The sequence below is a fragment of the Phasianus colchicus genome, chromosome 2, assembly GCF_987193195.1.
Source record: "Phasianus colchicus chromosome 2, bPhaCol1.hap1.1, whole genome shotgun sequence".
NCBI lineage: Eukaryota > Metazoa > Chordata > Aves > Galliformes > Phasianidae > Phasianus > Phasianus colchicus.
The window spans coordinates 31,424,057-31,444,223 of record NC_143437.1 but is presented as its reverse complement, the minus strand read 5'-3'; the positions used below and the strand labels follow the sequence as shown (position 1 = coordinate 31,444,223).

At 36.7% G+C, this 20,167-nt stretch overlaps 1 protein-coding gene and 1 long non-coding RNA gene across 11 annotated transcripts in view; one reads left to right on the top strand and one right to left on the bottom strand.

Annotated features, from left to right (window-relative positions):
* The window catches only part of BIRC6 (baculoviral IAP repeat containing 6), a 177,033-nt gene that overhangs the window by 112,123 nt on the left and 44,743 nt on the right, over positions 1–20,167 (top strand). For all 10 annotated transcript variants that reach the window (XM_090135247.1, XM_090135246.1, XM_090135244.1 and 7 more), the window contains exons 62-65: positions 377–677; positions 2,639–2,856; positions 5,013–5,177; positions 7,030–7,198. In XM_090135247.1, coding sequence (XP_089991373.1) covers positions 377–677; positions 2,639–2,856; positions 5,013–5,177; positions 7,030–7,198 — 853 coding nt within the window. The remainder of the gene's footprint in view (positions 1–376; positions 678–2,638; positions 2,857–5,012; positions 5,178–7,029; positions 7,199–20,167) is intronic.
* On the bottom strand, positions 7,833–17,428 carry LOC149918938 (uncharacterized). Its single transcript, XR_016464146.1, has 3 exons — positions 16,946–17,428; positions 16,495–16,835; positions 7,833–15,370 (listed from the first exon to the last, which is right to left on the bottom strand). It is a non-coding gene; the product is annotated as an uncharacterized LOC149918938 (long non-coding RNA).

The following is a 20,167-nucleotide window of genomic DNA, read 5'->3' as shown; positions in this document are numbered from 1 at the left end:
GGTTGGAGGCAATACAGCTAGTTGTAGTTTTGACTTCTAATTAGGAACTTCCCATTTTGAACAAATTCCGTAATGACTTCTTAGATTAATCTTTTCCAGTTTAGTTTTTTCAGTTTAGTCTATTTAGTTTTAAATAGACTTACATCCGTTGATTTAAATATTATAAAATCTTGAAGCTTCTGTGATGTTAAATTTAGAAAGACATGAGTGTCTGTACTGGGTTCATATGACCCTTTGTTTTTGGTAGTCCCTGATCCATGCATCTGTAAATAGTAGTGTATTTATTTTAAAGGTCTTTCATATTAAGATTTTGTGTCCTTTAGATCCTAATTGGCTGTATGGCTACCAACTCTTTTAATTCTTGTTCTTATTTAAGGTGAGCACTCCAGTTGTTACATCAACCACGCAGGAAAAGCAGAAGGACAGTGATCAGTTTGAATGGGTTACCATTGAACAATCAGGAGAATTGGTGTATGAAGCACCAGAAACAATTGCTGCAGAACCTCCACCGATCAAGTCAACAGTTCAGACTATGTCTCCCATACCTGCACATTCTTTGGCTGCCTTTGGTTTATTCCTTCGTCTCCCGGGCTATGCTGAGGTGCTGCTAAAAGAACGGAAACATGCTCAGTGTCTGTTGAGATTGGTGTTGGGAGTTACAGATGATGGTGAAGGAAGTATGTGCTGCAATTATTATGTTTCTTTGTAGACCACGGCTAGATCATTTTACTTAAAAATATTTATAATGTAATACTTGTAGCAGGATGTTAGAAATGGTTTGTGCAATTTGTAAAGCACTATGTTGCTAGCACCTGTCATAATCTCATCTCTGAATATGAAATTCTTCCTCATGAAGTTTCGTGACAGTCATCAGTATTTATATGCTTACATTTGGATGCTAGAGTAATTGTAAAATAACTACTGATAGAACTTAGAAATGACATTGTTAAAATGCCAGTGCACTTGGACAGAACTGTCTTGGGTAGTAGGATGTGCTCAACTAATTGAGTAAATGTTGGGTATTCCTGCAGCCAAATGTAAAGTAGCATAGACAGAAGCAAAGCTAAAGCAGATGTAGGATAAACTCTTGGAGACTGCATTAGAATAAGAGGGGATGATTTAAAGATTATAGCAACCAATTAGCTAAGAGTGAACTCTGTTGTAATAGTGTGAGTTCATAGGAATAAAGGGACTATTCTTAGACAAATGAACAAATGAGCATACAAATTCTTTGTAGTCAGTGTCTTTCCAACCTCTATAATGCATATAGTTCTAGTATTGATTATTTCTCAATGTTTTTCAAAACAAAAGAAGCTATAGTACTTTCAGACTTCTTTCATTATGCCTTTGCAAGCAGTGCTGTTTTTCCATATGTTAACCAACTGCATTTAGTCTGTTCAGCAGTGAAAGTCTTGCTTACTGTCCTTTCTGTTCTATATGCACTTAAAAATCCAGGGTTTTAGGTTAAATATGGATTGATTTGTCTGTGTAGGTAGATCTTGGGCATGTGTTTAGGTTTCTTTTTAATTTTATCTTTTCTCTATTGTCATTTGGGTACACCTGCAGTTGTGGAAAACTCTCAGGCTCTTTTTTTCCCAGAGTTAATTTTATGTAGGAAGATCCAAGAGTCAAATGATGTTTTGCATCCTTCTTTTTCCTTTACAGAGAGTAGCAAATAGACACAAACTGGTGCATTTGTTTAGATATGTATACATGCAAATACATAGCCATATTTGTAATGTACTTCACTAATTCTTCTGGATGATATAGCTGATAGGACTCTTGAGGGAGAAAATAATATAAACGTCTTTAAAATGAGAAGGAAACTTCTGAACAAAGTTGGCTATTTAGAAATATTTTCAGTGTTTAAATCTCTCTGTTTTATGTATACACTGTGGACATAATGTGAAATGCATTGTTAAATACACACACACACAAAAAATTGAGACGGTTCCCAAATATGTCTGTTGCATTTGGAGGTTATTCCATTATTTGTGATGTGGCTTTTAAAAGAAGTAATATTTGCTCGTAATACATAAGGGTTAAATTTTTTAGATAGATCTACAAAATGTAAGCGTGCAGCTCATGTAATTAAAATTATGCAAATATTTCACCACATATTTGACTTGAGTCACATCACAACTTGGATTGTGCAGTGGTTTAATTCATAATTTGGTCACGAGTATAAAAAAAAACAAAAAACTAAAAACACGTCATGATAAATTACAACTGCTTGTCAGCTGAGCTGCTGTTTGTTGACCATCTTTGTGCTTTAACTCATTTTACTTGCAAGGTTTACAAAGAAAGAATTAGTCTTAAGCAGCTTCATTCTCTTTTATTTAGAAATATAACCTGCAGTGTAGTTAAATACGGAGAACGCACGTGATTATTAAGGAGTTAATTTTTCTCCCTGGAAATGGAGTATCAAATATTCTAACTTTTGATTTTAATGAAGTCCATAATGGAAATAAAGAAATACTCTTCTGAAAAAATGTTGATAAGAGAAATTTAATATTAGATAGTTTACCATAGCTGTCTGTTTGTTGTGTTGTGCAAATCACTGCAAAAATTAACAGACAATACTGAACTACAGAAAGAAAATGTGATTTTTGGTTTTTTGTTTTTTTTTTTTATCCAGGTCATATCTTACAGTCCCCTTCAGCAAATGTGCTTCCGACCCTTCCCTTCCATGTGTTGCGCACTTTGTTCAGCACTACACCATTGACTACCGATGATGGAGTACTGCTTAGGCGAATGGCACTGGAAATTGGGGCTATACATCTTATCCTTGCTTGTCTGTCTGCTCTAAGCCACCATGCACCAAGAGTTCCCAATGCTAGTCCCAACCAGGCGGAGGTAAGTTTAGTAGCAGAATAATTGCAAAGTAACAGTTTTTGCTATAAAAACGAAAATAATCTCACTACTTTCATTAAAATTTAATTTCTACACAGTTGGCATTTGAACGAAGAAGAAAAATAATTATGAAATACTTAAGTAATTGTACTTGCTTGTTGCATATAAACATAGTAATCATGAAATTTAACCAACAAAGAAGGCTTATCATGAAGCATTAAGGTGTAATCAGTTTCTTTCACAGGATCATTTTTTTCAGTGCATGAGAGGCATGATAAAGTAGGGTTGTTCTTTTTTTATTAATTATCATTCGTTAGCATGACCTCATTACCTTATTTAGCATTCATGATCTAAACTCTACTGACTGCAAATTATTTCCTCTTAAAAGCTTATAACTGTAAATGAGTTGTGAAAATTAATGAATTAATGGAGCAATCTTTAAATCTCATTTTTCTATACTTTTCAGGATCTCCAAAATAAAACTTTTTCAAGGTGTTTACTGTGTTAGACTACCCTATATTCAGAATGCTCATCAACTGATTTTTTTAGGATTATGAGGTGCCATTTCTGCATAAGACTGCCTCAAAACTTGCTTAAAATTAGTTTGGCTTTCCCTCTTACAGTATGGTGACAGAGACTTGTGTGGAAAAAGTTCTGGTGGCTAAATATGGCTAACAACTGCTAAATATAGGGCTGCCCATATTTAAGCAGCTTCTGATACTGATGGGGGGGTTGAGTAAATAGGAGATAAAACTACAGAAGTTCACTTTATTGGCTAGTTAATTTTGAAGGGGATCTGAGATATTCTGCATCTAATTGAGTATCAGACTGATGACACATTAATGTCTTAACATTGTAGTACTTTTGACTAGAAAGTGCAGCCATTAATTCTGATCTCAGGTTGAGCTGTTCCATGACCCCTGAAACAGGTTGTTTCACACAATTCATAGCTATCCAAGTGATAGATGGAAACTTGAAATAAGAGATTCACCAGACCTTCACCAAAGCTTGTATTTCCGAGGCAAGGCTTTCGCCTTTCATTTGTCATGAAATCCTCCTGAGTGTTCACGTGTGGCAGTGTCTTCATGACAATAATCACACAGCTGTTTCATCACCTCACCTTCAGCACTGGGTGCAGTTTGGGTGCCACAACATGAAAAGGACGTAAACCTATTAGAGAGCATCCAAAGGAGGGCTACAAAGATCCTGAAGAGTTTGGACAGCGAAGGGTGTGAGGGGTGGCTGAGGCCCCTGTGTGTGCTCAGCCCAGAGCAGAGGAGCTGAGGGGAGCGGCTGCAGCTCCTCACGGGGAGCAGAGGGGCAGCGCTGAGCTCTGCTCTGTGTGACAGCGACAGGGCCCAAGGGAATGGCATGCAGCTGCGACAGGGGAGAGGCAGGTGGAATTTTTTCCACATCCATTTCATCAAAGATCTGAAAAGATCACAATTGCCTTAAGTATGTAAATAGTTTCATAAGGGCTAGGAAGTTTAGTACAGAAGGTATGTTTCTAAAATGCGGTTGTGTGGACCATTGGAATAAGCTGTACAGGTTCCTCTGGAAAAATACAAGCTATCTCAGAACACTGAAGAACAAGGCGTTTCTTCCTTGCTATCTGCAGAGGAAATATAAGTATATGTTTCAGTGATACAGGAATCATGTATCAGAGCTATACGTAACTTGTATCACTTCCCATTTTGGCACATTTATTCAAAAACAGCGTAGTCTTGAGCATCTTAACATTTCAGTTGTTTACTTTGGATGACATTCCTTCCTTCCATCCCTTCTTCTAATTGTTATTCAACTTGACTAGGAGTTAAATAGTAATAATTTCAGAGATTTGTTGTTTAGCGTGGTATTGATTTAATAACATTTTAATGCCTTTCATCATATAAACAGTAGCAATATTTTAAATGAGAACAAAAATGGACTTGCAGTTTTATTTAAACCAAAGAATCACTTGCAGCAATTTAGTGCTGACCTGTACTGGAATTTTGTGGCAGGAGTATTCCTATTCACAGCTTTTGAGTTCACCTGGATTTTAATATCTTGATTATATTAATAAACTGAGATTACATTATTTTGCAGAATAAAGGCTTTTTAGATAATTGGTTTGTTAGATAAAAATTATGAAATTATGACTTTTTTTTCCTGTAATTTAGCCACAGGTATCAAGTACACACAACAGTGCTTCAACAGAAGAACAGCAGTTGTACTGGGCTAAGGGTACAGGCTTTGGAACGGGCTCCACAGCTTCAGGATGGGATGTTGAGCAAGCTTTGACTAAGCAAAGGCTAGAAGAAGAGCATGTGACCTGCCTTCTACAGGTGTGTAATGATGAAATTTTGATTAATCACAAGTGATTGAAACATTAGGGCCCAGGAAACAAGAATAGAACTTGTAATTTAGTCTGATAGTACAGTAATTAAGGTATTTGGGGGAAAAAGAAAACCAAAACAAAACAGTTTACAACTGTGTGTACAACTGTGTGCATGAAAAATTAAATATATTTTGAGTGAGGCAGTTTTCAAGCTTCACTAGGCTACCGCATAAAAAGGACACAGGGGGTAAGCTTAGGTGACAGTTCTGAATAGACCGTGAACCAAGATGTTTTCTGGTATATTTCCCTGAAGCTGTCATATCTGTGGCATTCAGTCAAAAGTAAAGACTGTCCATTAAGGAAAAGGGATAAGGAAGTAGACATTTTTTATGCAAAAGTCATGTTCCCTATTCATTTTTCACTGTTTTTTTTCTCTTCTTTAAGAAAGTGTCCAAAGCTGTTAGTAAAGTGTCCGTGAATGTGTTGTATACCAGCAAAATAAAATCTCACTCAAACATACTGATTATGATATCTTGATTGTTTCTCTTAAATAGCAATATTAAATCAACAGAGAGCATCTAGATCTCAATAATACCAATGACTTTCAAATACCTTATATTAAGGACAAGATAGTTCCATTCAGTTAGGCCTTTTAAGTCCAATTGTGAAATGCAGTCAACCCCACTTATCATGAGCAGTGTAAAATGAGAAACATTCTAGTCATCAAAAATTTCATTCACAGAACTGTCAGCTCAAATGTGTTAACTAACATTATAGCTGGGTGAGAGCACAAATGAGGTCAAACTCTGAAAATGTCCATGCCATCGCTGATGAAGATATCAATTTGATGTAATCAGTTATTTCTGTCACTGTAGATTATAAGGCACAAATATCACATCCTCTTACAGGAGCAAAACAAATCTGAAACAATTCTCTGAAGTGCAAAAGAGTTCAAAGCACCTGAATGACTCTTGGCAAGGCTTCCAGGCAGTATTCTGTGTTATGCTGTGCAGAGGTTTAGTTATAACTGTCAAAAGTCATGAGGAAGGGAGACGTTTGCTTTGAGTAGTCAGCAATTGGAGGAAGAAGTAAAAAAACCCTTCAGCATTTTGCTAAAGATGTCAGTCAGTTTTACAATCAGTTCTCTGGAAGGATTGTTTTGGAAAATTCTGTTGTATGGAGTGCTGGTAAAATAAGTTGCTGCAGCAAAATACAGTTGATAGTGGGATTAGAGGGAAGAAGGAGAATGAAAGGTCTTCAGCATACATTAAGGGCCTGTGAACTCAGCAATAGCTTTGGTTGGGATGTCCCAGGATGGCTTCCCACCTTTTCTGAGTGTAGGGTTGCTCTTTGGTTCCTGAAACGTAAGTGCACACGTGAGCAGTTGTTCAGGGTTACTGACATGCTCCTCACAAGTTCTGCATCTGGATCTGGAAGTTCCATCCAAAAGTAAATCACAAATAGCTTTTAAAACATTTGCATTAAAAATAATAATAATTTTTAGCTATTGGTTGTTCTAAAGGGAATGGGATTGATTAGCAGCACATCTCAGTGGTGAGCTTGCAATCTCCTCTTTTGAGTAACTCTAGCAGTCTTATCTATATTCACGTTAGTTGATTTCTTGAAGTCATTCAGAATTAAAATAGTTATTTAATTTTATCATTTGCCAAAATTGTGATCATAATCTAGGAACTGAATAAAATTTCTTCAGAGACATTTTTGGGACTGCTGAAATAAACATAAGTAATGAATTAACAAAGTACCTTGTAAAGTATTATGGGATATTCTTTAAGGAGGAGAACCAAAGTTCTTTTGCTTAAAATGAATTGGTTTTGGTTAAATACTTTTTTGCATTTCAGGTTCTTGCCAGTTACATAAATCCTGCAGGGAGTACATCGAATGGAGACACTCAGACTAGCCATGAGGGTAGAGGACAGAACAGCAGCGCTTTGCCATCCGTTCTCCTGGAGCTACTCAGTCAGTCTTGCCTCATTCCAGCAATGTCATCGTACCTCCGCAATGATTCAGGTAATGTGCCATTCTTTCCTTCTACATCCAAGGTACTTACCTCTGTCAAATAAGCAGAATAAGAAAACAGTGCTGTATCTATCAACAACAGCTTGTTCTGTCTAGCTTCAGTATGTTTGCTGTTTTAGAACTCTACTAATGAATGTTTATTCACTTCAGCCTTAGAAAACTAAATAACAGCGTTCACTGAAATACTCATTTGTTCTTAGCGCTCAGACTTAATTGCTTTAGAGTCTTTAAATTTGAAATTCAGTTCTTAAACTGTTGAAATTAACATGAATATCATATTTCCACCTGCAAAATTCTTATTCTACTGATTACATAAAAGATCCATGGAGAAAGAGTACTTTATACAATACCAGGAATCTTTCTGTGAATAAAATAGTAAGTTTTCTAAGAAAATTGAACAAGTATATGCCTGAAATAGGTATGTGTTGCAACTACTGACTTCTAGAGCTGTTCTGTGTTTACTTTGAGCAGAAGTTTTACTGTTGCATTTAGGAAATGCAAAAGTCAGCCTCTTAAGTAAATTGCAACATTTTTTTAAAAATGGAACAATGAAATCATCAGAGTTGCTTTTTTAAGAAAAAACAAATGAGTTATGTGTTGTTGCAATTCTACTGAAAGGTGTTTTGATATTTTTCATTCAGTATGTTAAATCTTACTGCAAAAAACACTTCATTTATCCAATAAAGTTTCAAGTAGTGAATTAAGCAAATGCCTGTGTGGAAATAATGGTAAAAACATCAGATTGGCTTTCTGATCTATGTTCAGTCTCACTAGATGACAGGTGTTAGTATAAAGTTGTTGGTAGGTGTGTTTTTTTTTCAGATGAATTTTACCCTCAAGCTTTGGAACCTAGACTTTGCCTTAGACTGGATTTTTGTTCAGATGCTTTGTGAAGATGGATTTAATCTGTAAACAGCAGAATATATTGTTCCAAATCTAAACGATTTGGTTTGGGGCCTGATTTGCCTTGTTGAAGTAACTGATAAATATGTTATCACATTACTGTAGATCTTTTGGATGCCAGTTGTATTATGTAGTGACGTGAATTTCTTTAGTGTCATAGCTGCTTGGTGAATTCCATGATATATTTTGTCTCCAGGGTTTAAAGAGAAATCATCTGTGTCTTAAGTGTCTACAAAACTACCCAGAACTAAAACGAAAACGTGGCTCTTTCAGTCTGTGGTAGCTAAGCATTACATAATCTTATATGATGGAAGAAAAGTAGTTCAACAAGTCTACTGGGGCCTTACAATAAAAAATAAAAATACAAAGATGTCCCTTGCCGTAGTTTGACACCTCTCTCAATTTTGTAACGAATGTGTTGGTTCTGTTTTGCACAAACTGCAGTCAGGAAGATGAACTGTGTAGCTTATATGCTAGGCTCATTGCTGCAAATGAAAATCTAATGTAAAAGGATTTTTAAAAAGATGAAGTAAAACAGTGAAGAAAAGTAATCTCTCTAACAGACATTCATAAATTCTTCTGTTGTTGAGGTAAAAGGGAAAAGTCACTGAAAAATCTGGCAAAAATGCCCTTTTATCTAGAGGATGAAGCTGTTGGTTCAGAGTTATAAATGATTTGCAGCTGTTGAAATTGCTTTTTGCTGTTTTCTATTGGAAAACATATCTGTTTGTGTAAGTCACCTTTAACTGGAGAAGAACAGTCAGATACTGATAGAAGAGATGAGATATGTGGCTGGTAGAGAGAAGTTTAGACAAGTTTGACTTTCAGGGACGATTTGTTTTCCCTAAGTACAAAGAAAAGGAACAGCCTCAGTGGAAAATATTAATTTTAGGTATCTTTTTCTTTGCTGGACTACTGCTATCGTGATTGTCAAAGGATACTCAAATGTTACAGTTCTGAATTAACAATTAGTCAAGTGGGAACAAAACAGATACTTCTATATATTCATAAATTCGTGTGTAGCTCGTAAAGTAACAGATAAACTCTGTTAAAGCACAGCAAAACCTTTCTTTTTAGAGAAAAGCTGTTCCCTACTCTCCTAATTCCAAATTCACAAAGATTGTTATTTTCATTGGAATGTAGACCTCAAAGATTGTGATGCTGAATACATTGATCTGAGCAATACAGTCTTAAGTGCTTCCTGCTGTATTTGTTCAGAATTATATACTTAAAACTGTAATTAAAAATGTTCTTCATTAATAAGAAAAAAAGCTGTGCAGGCTTGTATCAGTCAAGCTTGTTTTTGGAAACATAATGGGACGCCAGTATGAGACGATGATGTGTGAGTAGGCATGAATTCTGGAAAGAATGTCTTTGCATCATGAATATTTGAGTCAGATGCATTTAATTTAAAAGCAGTCCCTGAAAACAGTTTGTCTTAGTGATAGCCAGGCATAACTCCAATGCAGTAATTACTGTTTAGTGCAAAAGCAGACAATTCTCACATCAATGAATATGAGTTGCAGGTGGTTCTGGGGTTCTTAGTATCACCAGCAGAGTGTCAAGAAACAACTGACAGGAAAACCTGGCTGTTACAAGAGAGGTGGAAGTTGGGATGCTTTGGAGCAATGTTGAGCTCTGGTATAATGCTCCTAAGATGGAAAAATTACCTTAAGCAATGTATTTATGGTTGGTAACTTTGATGGCTTATTTTCTTTAATTGAACCTTGAAAACTAGTGCAACTAGTAGAACAGACTTGACTCTTTCATGTTAGACCTTCTAATTTTATTTCAAGGTTCTCTAGCCTAAATTCTTAACTTTACTCCAGCAGGACTGAATGCTTACCCTTTCTACCCAGTAGAAGTAGGAAAAGGAATAGTATTATTGGTAAAGCTAATGAGCACAGTCTTCCAGTTTTCAAATGGATGTAATTTCTGCTATCAAATGTACTTTCATGTAAAAGAAGCAACTAATTGTATTTTTCCTGTAACATACTGGACTCAGAAATTAGAACACTGCATGCAGAATGCTAATAGAGTGTTCCCAGGTTCTGGCACCCCATCAGTAACAAGATGTGCTGAGCAAAATGCTGCCAGAAAATAGCAAATTTCAGTATATTTCAGTATCTCTGTAACTTTCTAAAACCTGAATGGGTAATATTAGAACTAGCTAATACTTCCAGCATAAGAGTAACCTTTATTCTCTTGCCAGATTACAGGTTTCACTGTAAATCATTGAAATAAATGATCTTCACTTATTATCTCTGCCATATGCATAAAATTATGTGGAGAACATTTTCTATAAAGAAATATATGTGAGTAAAATGCTGGCTTTTCTGTGTCCCACAGAAGGCTGATGTCACCATGGCCAAGCAATATGATGGGCATTTTGGCATTGGTGAGAATTTTGTGTATTATTTAGACATGTTTTAGTAGGTGCAGGTATGCTACATCCTGCAAAATTCTTGAAGAGGCTCAGTACCAGAATGTAAAATTTATCTTTATTGTGCTTAGAAATTTATTGAGGATGTTTGTTGCTTTAAATATGTTTTGCCATTACCACTCAATTTCCCTGAAAGGTATGCAGACTGGATTGTTATCTGGGTTGTTCTAGATTAAAGTAATATTAATCAGCTGAATAGTGCTCATGTGATTTAGAAACCTCACCTTGAAGTAGATCTTTACGAACCAGATCGCTCTGTCACATTCTCAGCTTCATCTGCTTCAGAGTAAGGTGATTGTAAACCCCTGAAAACTGCAAACTGACTGCTTCCATTAATTTCTGTAAATGCTTTTTTTCGTGTCAAGAAGGAAGGTTTATCTGTCTATGAAGGACTTCTGCATATTATACAAGAGATCTCAGCACTAGTCAGAAGGAACAATATCTACTGTAATTCTCCCTGTTTCTTGAATGTTTTTCCCATCTTTGTGTCGTATCTTGTTACCGCATTACTATGACTTTTGTTATATTTCATTTTATAAACAAAAATAAGTTTGTAGTGCAGTGAGATTTTCCTATTACATTTATGTTTATTCCTCAAGAATTCATGTTTATTTTTGTAAAACTGATATCATTCTTAACTTTTGTGCAATGGAACATCTAACATGTATTCATTACTGGGCACTTATGTGTATTTTGTGCCAAAAGCTGTCATGGAAAACTTCTTTTCTGTTGTCTTTCATACAGCATGTTTAATTTGAAATACTGATATTTTTTTTTTTAAGAATCCCTCAAATACGTGGAAAATTTTTCTCCTTGAGCAGGGCACCACAATGAAATTTGCTTTCAACAAGAAGTCCCCAGCAAACACGACCATAAGGTACTAAAAGGAGTACATGGCTGTCTAGAAGGTACAGGTTTTGCTGATAAAATAAGTTACTTGACTGGGAGACCTAGGCTCATGAAAACTAATAAAAGCCAATATTTAATAAGAAGGAGAGAAGAAAGCTCTACAATAGTAGGTAGGTGGTTCTTCCTTAAAAATGTAGCTGTACTGCTTGGTTCCTAAACTAATACCTAAGAAGTCCTGAGGTGACTTAACCTTGTTTAAACCCAGGAGAGAGATTTGTCACCACCTGTTTCCACGAAGACAAACTTCATGGCAAGTCACAGAATTATACCTGAATTCTTTGCTTGAATTCCCAGGCATACAGGAAGCAGATGGTGATGTGATTTGAACTGACATCTTACAGCCACTTCTTTGCATGCTTACCTCTTGGCTCTTTTAGTCACCCCTCCCCCCCCCCCTCCTTTGGTGGATAAAGAATCCATGTTATGTGGTCGGCATAGCTTGTGGTGTTAGGTCCAGTCTTCCTTGGATTTGACTGCAGAAAACAAATGATGTGTTTCTATGGGAGGGCTTTACTAGGGGGATTGTGTATGCAGGATGCTCCACTTCGGAACAATCCAGTTTTTGCTTTAAATGCATATTTTTTTGTTTATCGAGTACTGGGACATCCTGGATATGTGGATTCATTAGCAGCTGGATTTTTCCAGCCTGCTGCCAAATACCTCTGTGTGAAATTTTTGTACACAGTACATATTGTGGACAAATCTGCTGAAGGTGATCGTACTGAGTTTGTTTTTCTGCCTCTTGATAGATCTTTGAGGCTTTATCTATTACAGTCATTTTTTCAGGCCTGCCTTCCTCATCTCAGAGCTTGAACTACACCAGCTTTTTGCTGAAGCATTTATTTTTTATTGATCATACATCTCCTCTAGGCACTCTGTGGTGTTGCTTTGCTGTTTTAAGAGCAGTCCATTTCTACAGGACTGAGAAGGCTGAATACTTCTGGAATCTTGTGTTCCCTTATGGGTCTCTGAAGCTGGTACAATGAGTTCATTAAACTGTGTGCTAACATCTTTATTCATCCATTGCTGAAGGTACTACTGCAGTGTCAACATTGAATCGTCATAAAACTCTGCTTTTCCATAGATTTTTGACTATAAATAGTAAGAGGTATTGCTGTTAAATTCTTTGTTTGAAATTCTTATGCATATATTTGATTAAAGGTGTGAATACTGTCTCTATTGGATTGGAGCTAGCTTAAGTAAAGTTAGGTCTAAGTCTGCATGAGCACAGAGATGTAAATATTATCATTTAAGAGAGGATATCAGACTTCTTTTTTGGAACGAAATACAACTCATATGCCAGGGCAATCTTTGTGATAAAATCACAGTAACTTCTTTCAGAAAGTCAAAGCCTGTATGGTATGAAAAACCAGAAAGTGCAGTGGCAGTTTAGGTAGACAGTATATAATTATCCAAACTTAAAAATGCCTCTAGTTTTCATTAATGTTAATGAACTCATTCATTGGTAAAGGAATGATGCTGGACCTCCTCCATGGTTGGTTCTAACTTTGGGCATGCTCTTTACCTAATGTGCTGTTGAAGTGCTTATAAAATGAGAAGTTTGGTATCACACCCCAACGTTGGTGTACTGGTCAAGTCACAGTTTGGAGAAGACAGTTATGCACTGAAATGACATGAAATGAAAGTGTTTATTGATTTCACAGAATTGACAAGCTTAAAATAACTTCAGGAGCAAAATAAACAGTAGTTTCTATCTGAATTTTCCTTTCTGTTAGTTTCCAGGTTCTTGTAACTTCTTAATTTAAGCCCCATCTCACGTAACCGTGTATTATGAGATTAATGTGATGATACCCATCAATATACTAATGTAAGTAGTACATTGAAAGAAAGAAAGAAAATACTGACTACATTCTATAGTCCTAAGTAAAAATGAATAAGCTACATGATTTCTTTTCAATACAGCTGAGCCTTACAGAATGCTCTGAAAATTAGTATACAATACCAGAGAATTGCTATAGAATACAGATAGTAAGTTTTCTTGTTTGCATGTTTTCTTCCAGTGCAGCCTCAGCTCTATTTATTGTTTCTTCTAGATGAGCCGATATTGACTCAGAGTAGCAAAATCAGAATATGCCATCTTCCACCTCTTTCTTCTGTAAATCACTGAGTTACAGTGTCATTTCTGTAACTGATTGAAATATCATTGCCAAATTCTTTCTATTGTAGATCCCTGACCTTGTTTTATGTACGTACTTGTTAAGACATGATTTTGAAGGCTCACTTGGTTAAGCAGTTAGGAGGTTCTGTACAGTAATGAGCTGTTCTCCTACATGAGGTTCTGCTTATTTCCTCATGCTATGGAGGGACTGCGTGTAGTTTTGCCGTGCTGATTTTCAGAAACGCAGCTGTCTTGTTCTTCATTTGGCACATGTAATACTCACAATGATATTTTTTAAAATCAGTTCCACGCCCCTTTTTTTTAATTTGTACGTGAGTTTTCTCAATTATGTTTTTTAATGCTCAGCTTTCAATAGTAGCTTTTCTTTTAGAAGAAATACAGAGATTATATTCATGTATAAAAAAACTTTGATAACCTCAGATTGTCTGCAGATTTGGATTAAATTCAAAAACATACATAAAAATAAAATAAAAAAAAACATACATGAAAATAGTTCAGTGGATTTCAGTAAAGTAATGGTTCATGTTCCATGAAGTACTCATGGGAGTTGCAGTTCTGGGCCTAAGCCATTAACAGTTCGGAAAGGGAAGGACGAGAGAGTTCAGAGAGAGTATGTTCTTCTGGGAAATAGTATTAAAGCTATTTTCCATACAACACCATGCATCCTTTTTTATTTTACCTGAAAATAAGCATCAGGTAAAACTATAAAGTTGTATTTTATTTGCATTAAACACATTCCGAAAATGGTGATGTGGAAAATGTAGTTTATGGTATTTGTTTTTTCCTTTGGAGAATATGTGTCGAAGTATTGTAATTTTTAATATTTCTGAAAAGAAGTACTAAAACTCTCATTTATTTTTTCACACCACTTAAAAGGAGTTTTAATTAGAAAAGCACATTGTCAGTATAGCATGATTTCAAATACAGATTCAGTAAAGGCAATAGAACCTAAGTTTTTTTCAGCTTTCCACAAGACTAACAAAAATGCTGCAGAATATAGTTAGTCAATAGTTAAAATTTTACTTAGAATATTACAATTTTTGGTATAACACTGTTCCTTTTTCCACACTTATTGCACATCTGTTTAGATTTTAAGCCTAAATTATGGTGATCTAGAAATAAAACCCTTTTGTCTGTTTTCTGGTCTCAGCTATGAAGAGACAGATTGCACAAAACTACAGTAAGCATCATGGGACTTGCTTATTTATATCTTCATGTATTTAAGTAATCTCTTTCTGTGTTCTGATTGTTTTCACTGTTTTTCTGCTTATATTTTTTGCGCCTTGCACATTTGTTGTCAATAAAACAGTGCCATCTCAGATTACATTATTTGGGTTTCATCTCTTATCCATGAGAAACTGAGTATTGTCTGTCTTGATTTACATAATGTAGCACCCTACCTGGGCTCACAGATGCATTTAGCAGTTGTTGCAGTGCCCTTAGCCAGACACTTTGCTCTGGAATGTTTCTGACAATCTTCTCAGACTGTGAGTTTTCTTGCTTTAAATTTAGAAATCATCCTTACCATCGCTGGTTTTTGCACTGTGTGCTATGCAATTGATGTTCAAAAATGCCATCAAAGTGTAGTGTAGATGTACACAAAAACAATAACGAATAAATTGAGCACAGTTCCAATAATTCCAAGCAGTGCTAGAATAGATTCTTCTTTCTCCTCCTTCTCCTCTCGCCTTTTTACATCCTCCAGTGTTGTGATGGCAGAGGTTCCCATTTTTCCTGCAAATTTCTTCACCAGTATTCTGGCAGCTAGCTAGAGGAAAGAAAGCAAATGGTAAATCTGGTCTGACAAATGTGCAAGCTCTCATCTTTTTAAATGCAATTCTGTGCTTTACAATTTTTTTTCTCATTTCTACATTTATTGAGTTGCATTCATCTTTTCTTTTTGTATGAACATGTAGATGGTAGAAATAGATGCAGATTGGATAGAAGGAGTGAAAAACAGCTTGATGCTTCAAACTTAATTAATGTGCCTTATTACAAAAGAAATGTAAAATTTGTTTAAAGCCAGCCAATTTGTTTCCTCATGTAACATCAAATCAATGAACGCAGGTATGGAGGCATTGTCAAATGCTCTGAAATGCCCGGAGAGATTCTGTGAATTTTCAGCGGCTGTTAAATAATTTAACTGTCACAGTACAGAAACAGTTGAAAATGTTCATGTCTGCTGTTGCCCAGCATGGATAATGTGCCTCCTTAACACGGTATCGCAGTCTTTTTTTTGAGCAGTGAGCCGTAAGTAGGCGATTGCAGGTGAGATCTCATCCTTTTACTTGTTTAATACATCAGCTTTTGGACATCCATGCAACAGTAAACATAGAACAGAAAATGTCTGTCTCTCAAAATATAGAGGTTATTACTATTCTGGATGCTTATTGCTGCAGTATGCCAAAGGACAGCAGTGCTTTCATAGCAGCAACATTCTGTGCAGTTTAAAGGCTTGAGATAGAGATTTACAGACGTATGTATGATTTATTACCTATTTTTGTTGCAAAAGTAAGGTTGACAGCCTGTCTCTATTACTTAGCTGTTCTTGCACTTTTAATTTACAGCCTAATATCTTCTGGAAACATATTCCCTGTAAGATTACGTTCTTTGGTGGCTGAGATGTTTATATTGCATGTAATCTGCTATGCTGTTTTAGCCGTATCGATCAGAAATTTCATATCTTAAACTGAAATTTGATTGGGCTTTTTACTAGTTCAGATAACCCACATTTATTGAGGATTTGCAGTCACGTTTTATAGTGCTACAGCATTTTTCTCTCTTGGCAAGCATCTTTAATCATTGATGATGAATGTATTTTGCTGAGTCTAATTAAAGCCATCAGCTCAGAGCACATCTCCCAGAAAGGTAAAATAAGATGATGTTTCTTACCCTACATTGCATCAGGAATAAAATGTCATCAGACATGCTTCTTACTCGTCGATTCGGTGGCAAGCCAGGCTTTTATCTTCATGAAGGGGCTGCTCTCCTCGCTCAGATAGAACCAGCACAAGCACGGACAGTTCCTTGATGAAGAAGTTTAACTGTGAGGGGAATAACATTACAGAAGCTTCCTGGCGACTGGCCTTCTCCCTTGGTAATCCACCAGCATTGAGGGTAGTCGAAAAACCCTTCTGGTAATGATCCTTGCTGTTGACTAATTCTCAGTAAAATGAGGATTTTTTTTTCCTTGGGTGATGTAGAGCAACAAAATGCATGCCGTTTGGTTTTGCCTTGGAAAAAAAAAATGAGCAGCTCCTGTTTTATTCAATGATACTTAGTTATTTATTAAGACTTCCAACCCCCCCCACCCCACCACCACCACCACCAGCCTGTGATTTACGCTCTGTGGCAGCCGCCTGAAGAGGCTTTCTCACGTTGACGTGCCGTAATTCCGAATGCAGCGAACTACGTGCAGCCACGCTCCGTAATTTTAGTCCAGACTGAGGAGGGATGCAAGGAAGTCTGTGCTGCTTGCGGCCGTGTCAGCGCTGCCACACACCTGCGCTCAGAGGCTCTGGAAATAATTCCAAGGTATTCTTCGGAGCACTGCAGGACTTAGGCAGACAGATCTGAGGGGAGGAATGACGGCGGCTCCAGTCGCACACTGTGGCGAGCTGTGACATTGATTAAACATGCACTTGGCACTTGCTGAATAAAGAAGGAGCTACGAGCCACCCTTGCAGACAGCGAGTTGCATAACAATGTGCGATGGCTCCGCCGCTTCATTGTCAGGCCGGGCACATTTTCATCCTGCAACAGCAGAGAAAGTGTGCGGCTGGGGAGGAGTGCGGCTAACTGTACTTCGGGGGGGTGCTGACGGAGTGCTGCGTGACAAGTAGCGACATTAAGGCATTCGAGCTGAAACTGTGTTTCTGCCTTTTGTCTTTTTATGCTTTGTTTGACAGGCAATTGTTTCTAAGGGAAATACTGACGCTCATAACATTCCCTTTTGGTACTCACCACCCAAGGGATGCAGGTTAGGGTGTAATTAGTGAAAGCACAGACTTATAGAAATATATTCCCGTTTGCCTTTCAGAGGAAGCAGTGCCCCTGATTCTTCCTAGCTAGATGACAGAGGTGTTTTCTGCCTGTGCCAGTGCAGGGGAGGGGGCAGCTCGCTTCTTCGCAACCTTTTCAGAGGAAAACTGACGATAACGAGAAACCTCCATCACTTTCCAGAACTGCATAGTTCAGAAATTACGACAAGTTGCTTGAAATTCATTTTTCAATTATCTTTTTGTGAAGTGTTTAAAGAAAGCAAGAGGGTAAAATCATCACTTTAAATACTTCAAATTTAAAATTGTTTTATTTACTTATTAAGTATTTTTTCTCATTTTTCTGAAGTGTTAAAGTACTTTTTTTTTTCCTTTTTTTTTTTTAACTTCATAGATGATTGGCAACACCCAGTATTTTCAGTGTGCATTATTTAATGGCATCTGCCATGTTTGAAGTACAGTGCACCGTGTATGGTGCTGGTACTTGATTTGTCCTTATGCTGAGCTTAGTGTTGACTCAGTGCAGTTGTTTGGCTCTAGAAGAATGGTACAAAGAATAGTTTTAATCTGTCCAGCACGGCTTCCCTAAAATATATTATAGTGTGAACATGCAGGCTTTCACTTTAAGCTCTTTCTGTGTTCTGAAAAGGCTGCTGCAACTTCAGTTTTCTTGGGATTGTTTCCTGTCGATGAATCTCAAAGTTCTGTTTGTTTAGACCTGCTTGGACACAAAGATGGGAAAAATGTCACCTGTGTTTTCTGACCATTCCCACTTAATGGTAACCTAATATTCAAGCCATCATACCATATTAACCCTCACATGTTAAAACCTGAACTCTTTGTGAAAGGAGATAAATTGTGCAATGTGTGTCTTCTATTTAACAATAAATGATGTACTTGGAGGGTAAGAATCCATCACCTTGTCGATTTAACGCAACTTGATTTAAAGGATTCAAGGCCAGCAGAAGAATTTCTTGCAGTGTTGTCGAGTATAAATGGTGACAATAAAGTAAATTTAGCAGCTGCACTACGAATAGATGGCTAATTAAGATGTACTCACAGAGAGCAGCAAAAGGACCTGCTAAGTATTTCTTGGCCTGGTTATAGCTGTGGTTGAGCTCTTGTATCAGCCTGCTGTCATGAGCCACGTGATGCAGCTGATAGTATAGGGGCTACATGAGCCCAGGGAAACAAATCTCTGGAGGCTCCCTCTGCACACAGTGAGGGGGAGCAACAGCTTTTGCACGCCATGATTCAGATCCACCCTTTGCCTCGGCCTTGGTTTGATAACCCATCCTTCCTCTGCATTAGTATGCGTGGCTGCGCAAGTGTACTGAAGTTTGAAGAATACACCCAGCACAACACAGTGAGAGGGATGGGGCAGCAGCAGTGCAGAAGAGTTCTTTCTGTAGGGGAGAAAAAATAAAAATAAAAAGATTGTCAATCCTAACATTTCTTAATTACAGGAAGCTTGAGGAGTTCATCTGTGTTGGGTGAAAGCTGGTATTTACTAATACCAAACTCCCTTATAACTACAACACATCTTCAATATGAAGAGAAAATTCCATGTGAGATTTTTCACATTTTTACATCTTAAGTGAATAATATGGGGTCATTTTGAAAAGACCTTGATTTCTGCATAATGTTTTGTTTGAAAAATTGGGGAGATATTTTATATTTTGCATAAAATAGTCTTAGAGTTGGCACATCTTATACACGTCAGTAATAAAAACACTTGTTTTGTTGTGGATGTGAAATGGTTATGTGCTACTTGGTTTTGGTATCCAGAAATATACCAAATGTAATTGTTTTTTCCATCTAGGCCAACCTTTCAAGCACTTAGTAAGACTTTGGCAAGTCATTGGCAACTTATTTATGTAGCATCCCAAGAGCAGAGTGAGCAATTTCTGTTGATTAGAGGTCGTTCTGTTCATTACTGCTGGTGTCTTAGCATTTGTATTGCATGGAAGTAGTCCTGAGCAATACAAATATGTGTCATATTTTACAGATATTCATATTTCAAGCAAGAGTTGCCAAGTTATCTTGTAAAGACTCAGTGGTATAAATACAATGATATACAGTTTCAGTCCTTAGATGATCATTATCCTGCTTTATGCTACAGCTGTAGTAATGTGTTATACCCATAACATCACACTTACAAAAGAGACAAGTACTCTTAGCCAAGGTGTAAGTTTTGGTTTTTTCCTCATGCGTTTCATGCGTTTTTATGAATGTATATAATTTTGATCTTAATGTACTCTAACATTATCGTCTATGTTATATTTTTGTTAAAATCTGCATATTATGAGTGAGGTATTTATGCCTTGTAGAGAATGGATGCTCTGAAGAAGACTGCATATTAAAGGAGAATGTAAATAAAGATTTGAAGGGGAAAATGAGAAGAAAAGCAGAAAGGATTGTCTAGACTTAAAAATCTATTTAAGACATTGTAATGAGATCCAGAGGATCACTTGTACATCATTTATGTATGAAGATTATTTCCCCTTGTATTTGTTCTGCATTTTCCCTAAAATGCAGGAAAATACATCCTGTAGGTTATACATTCT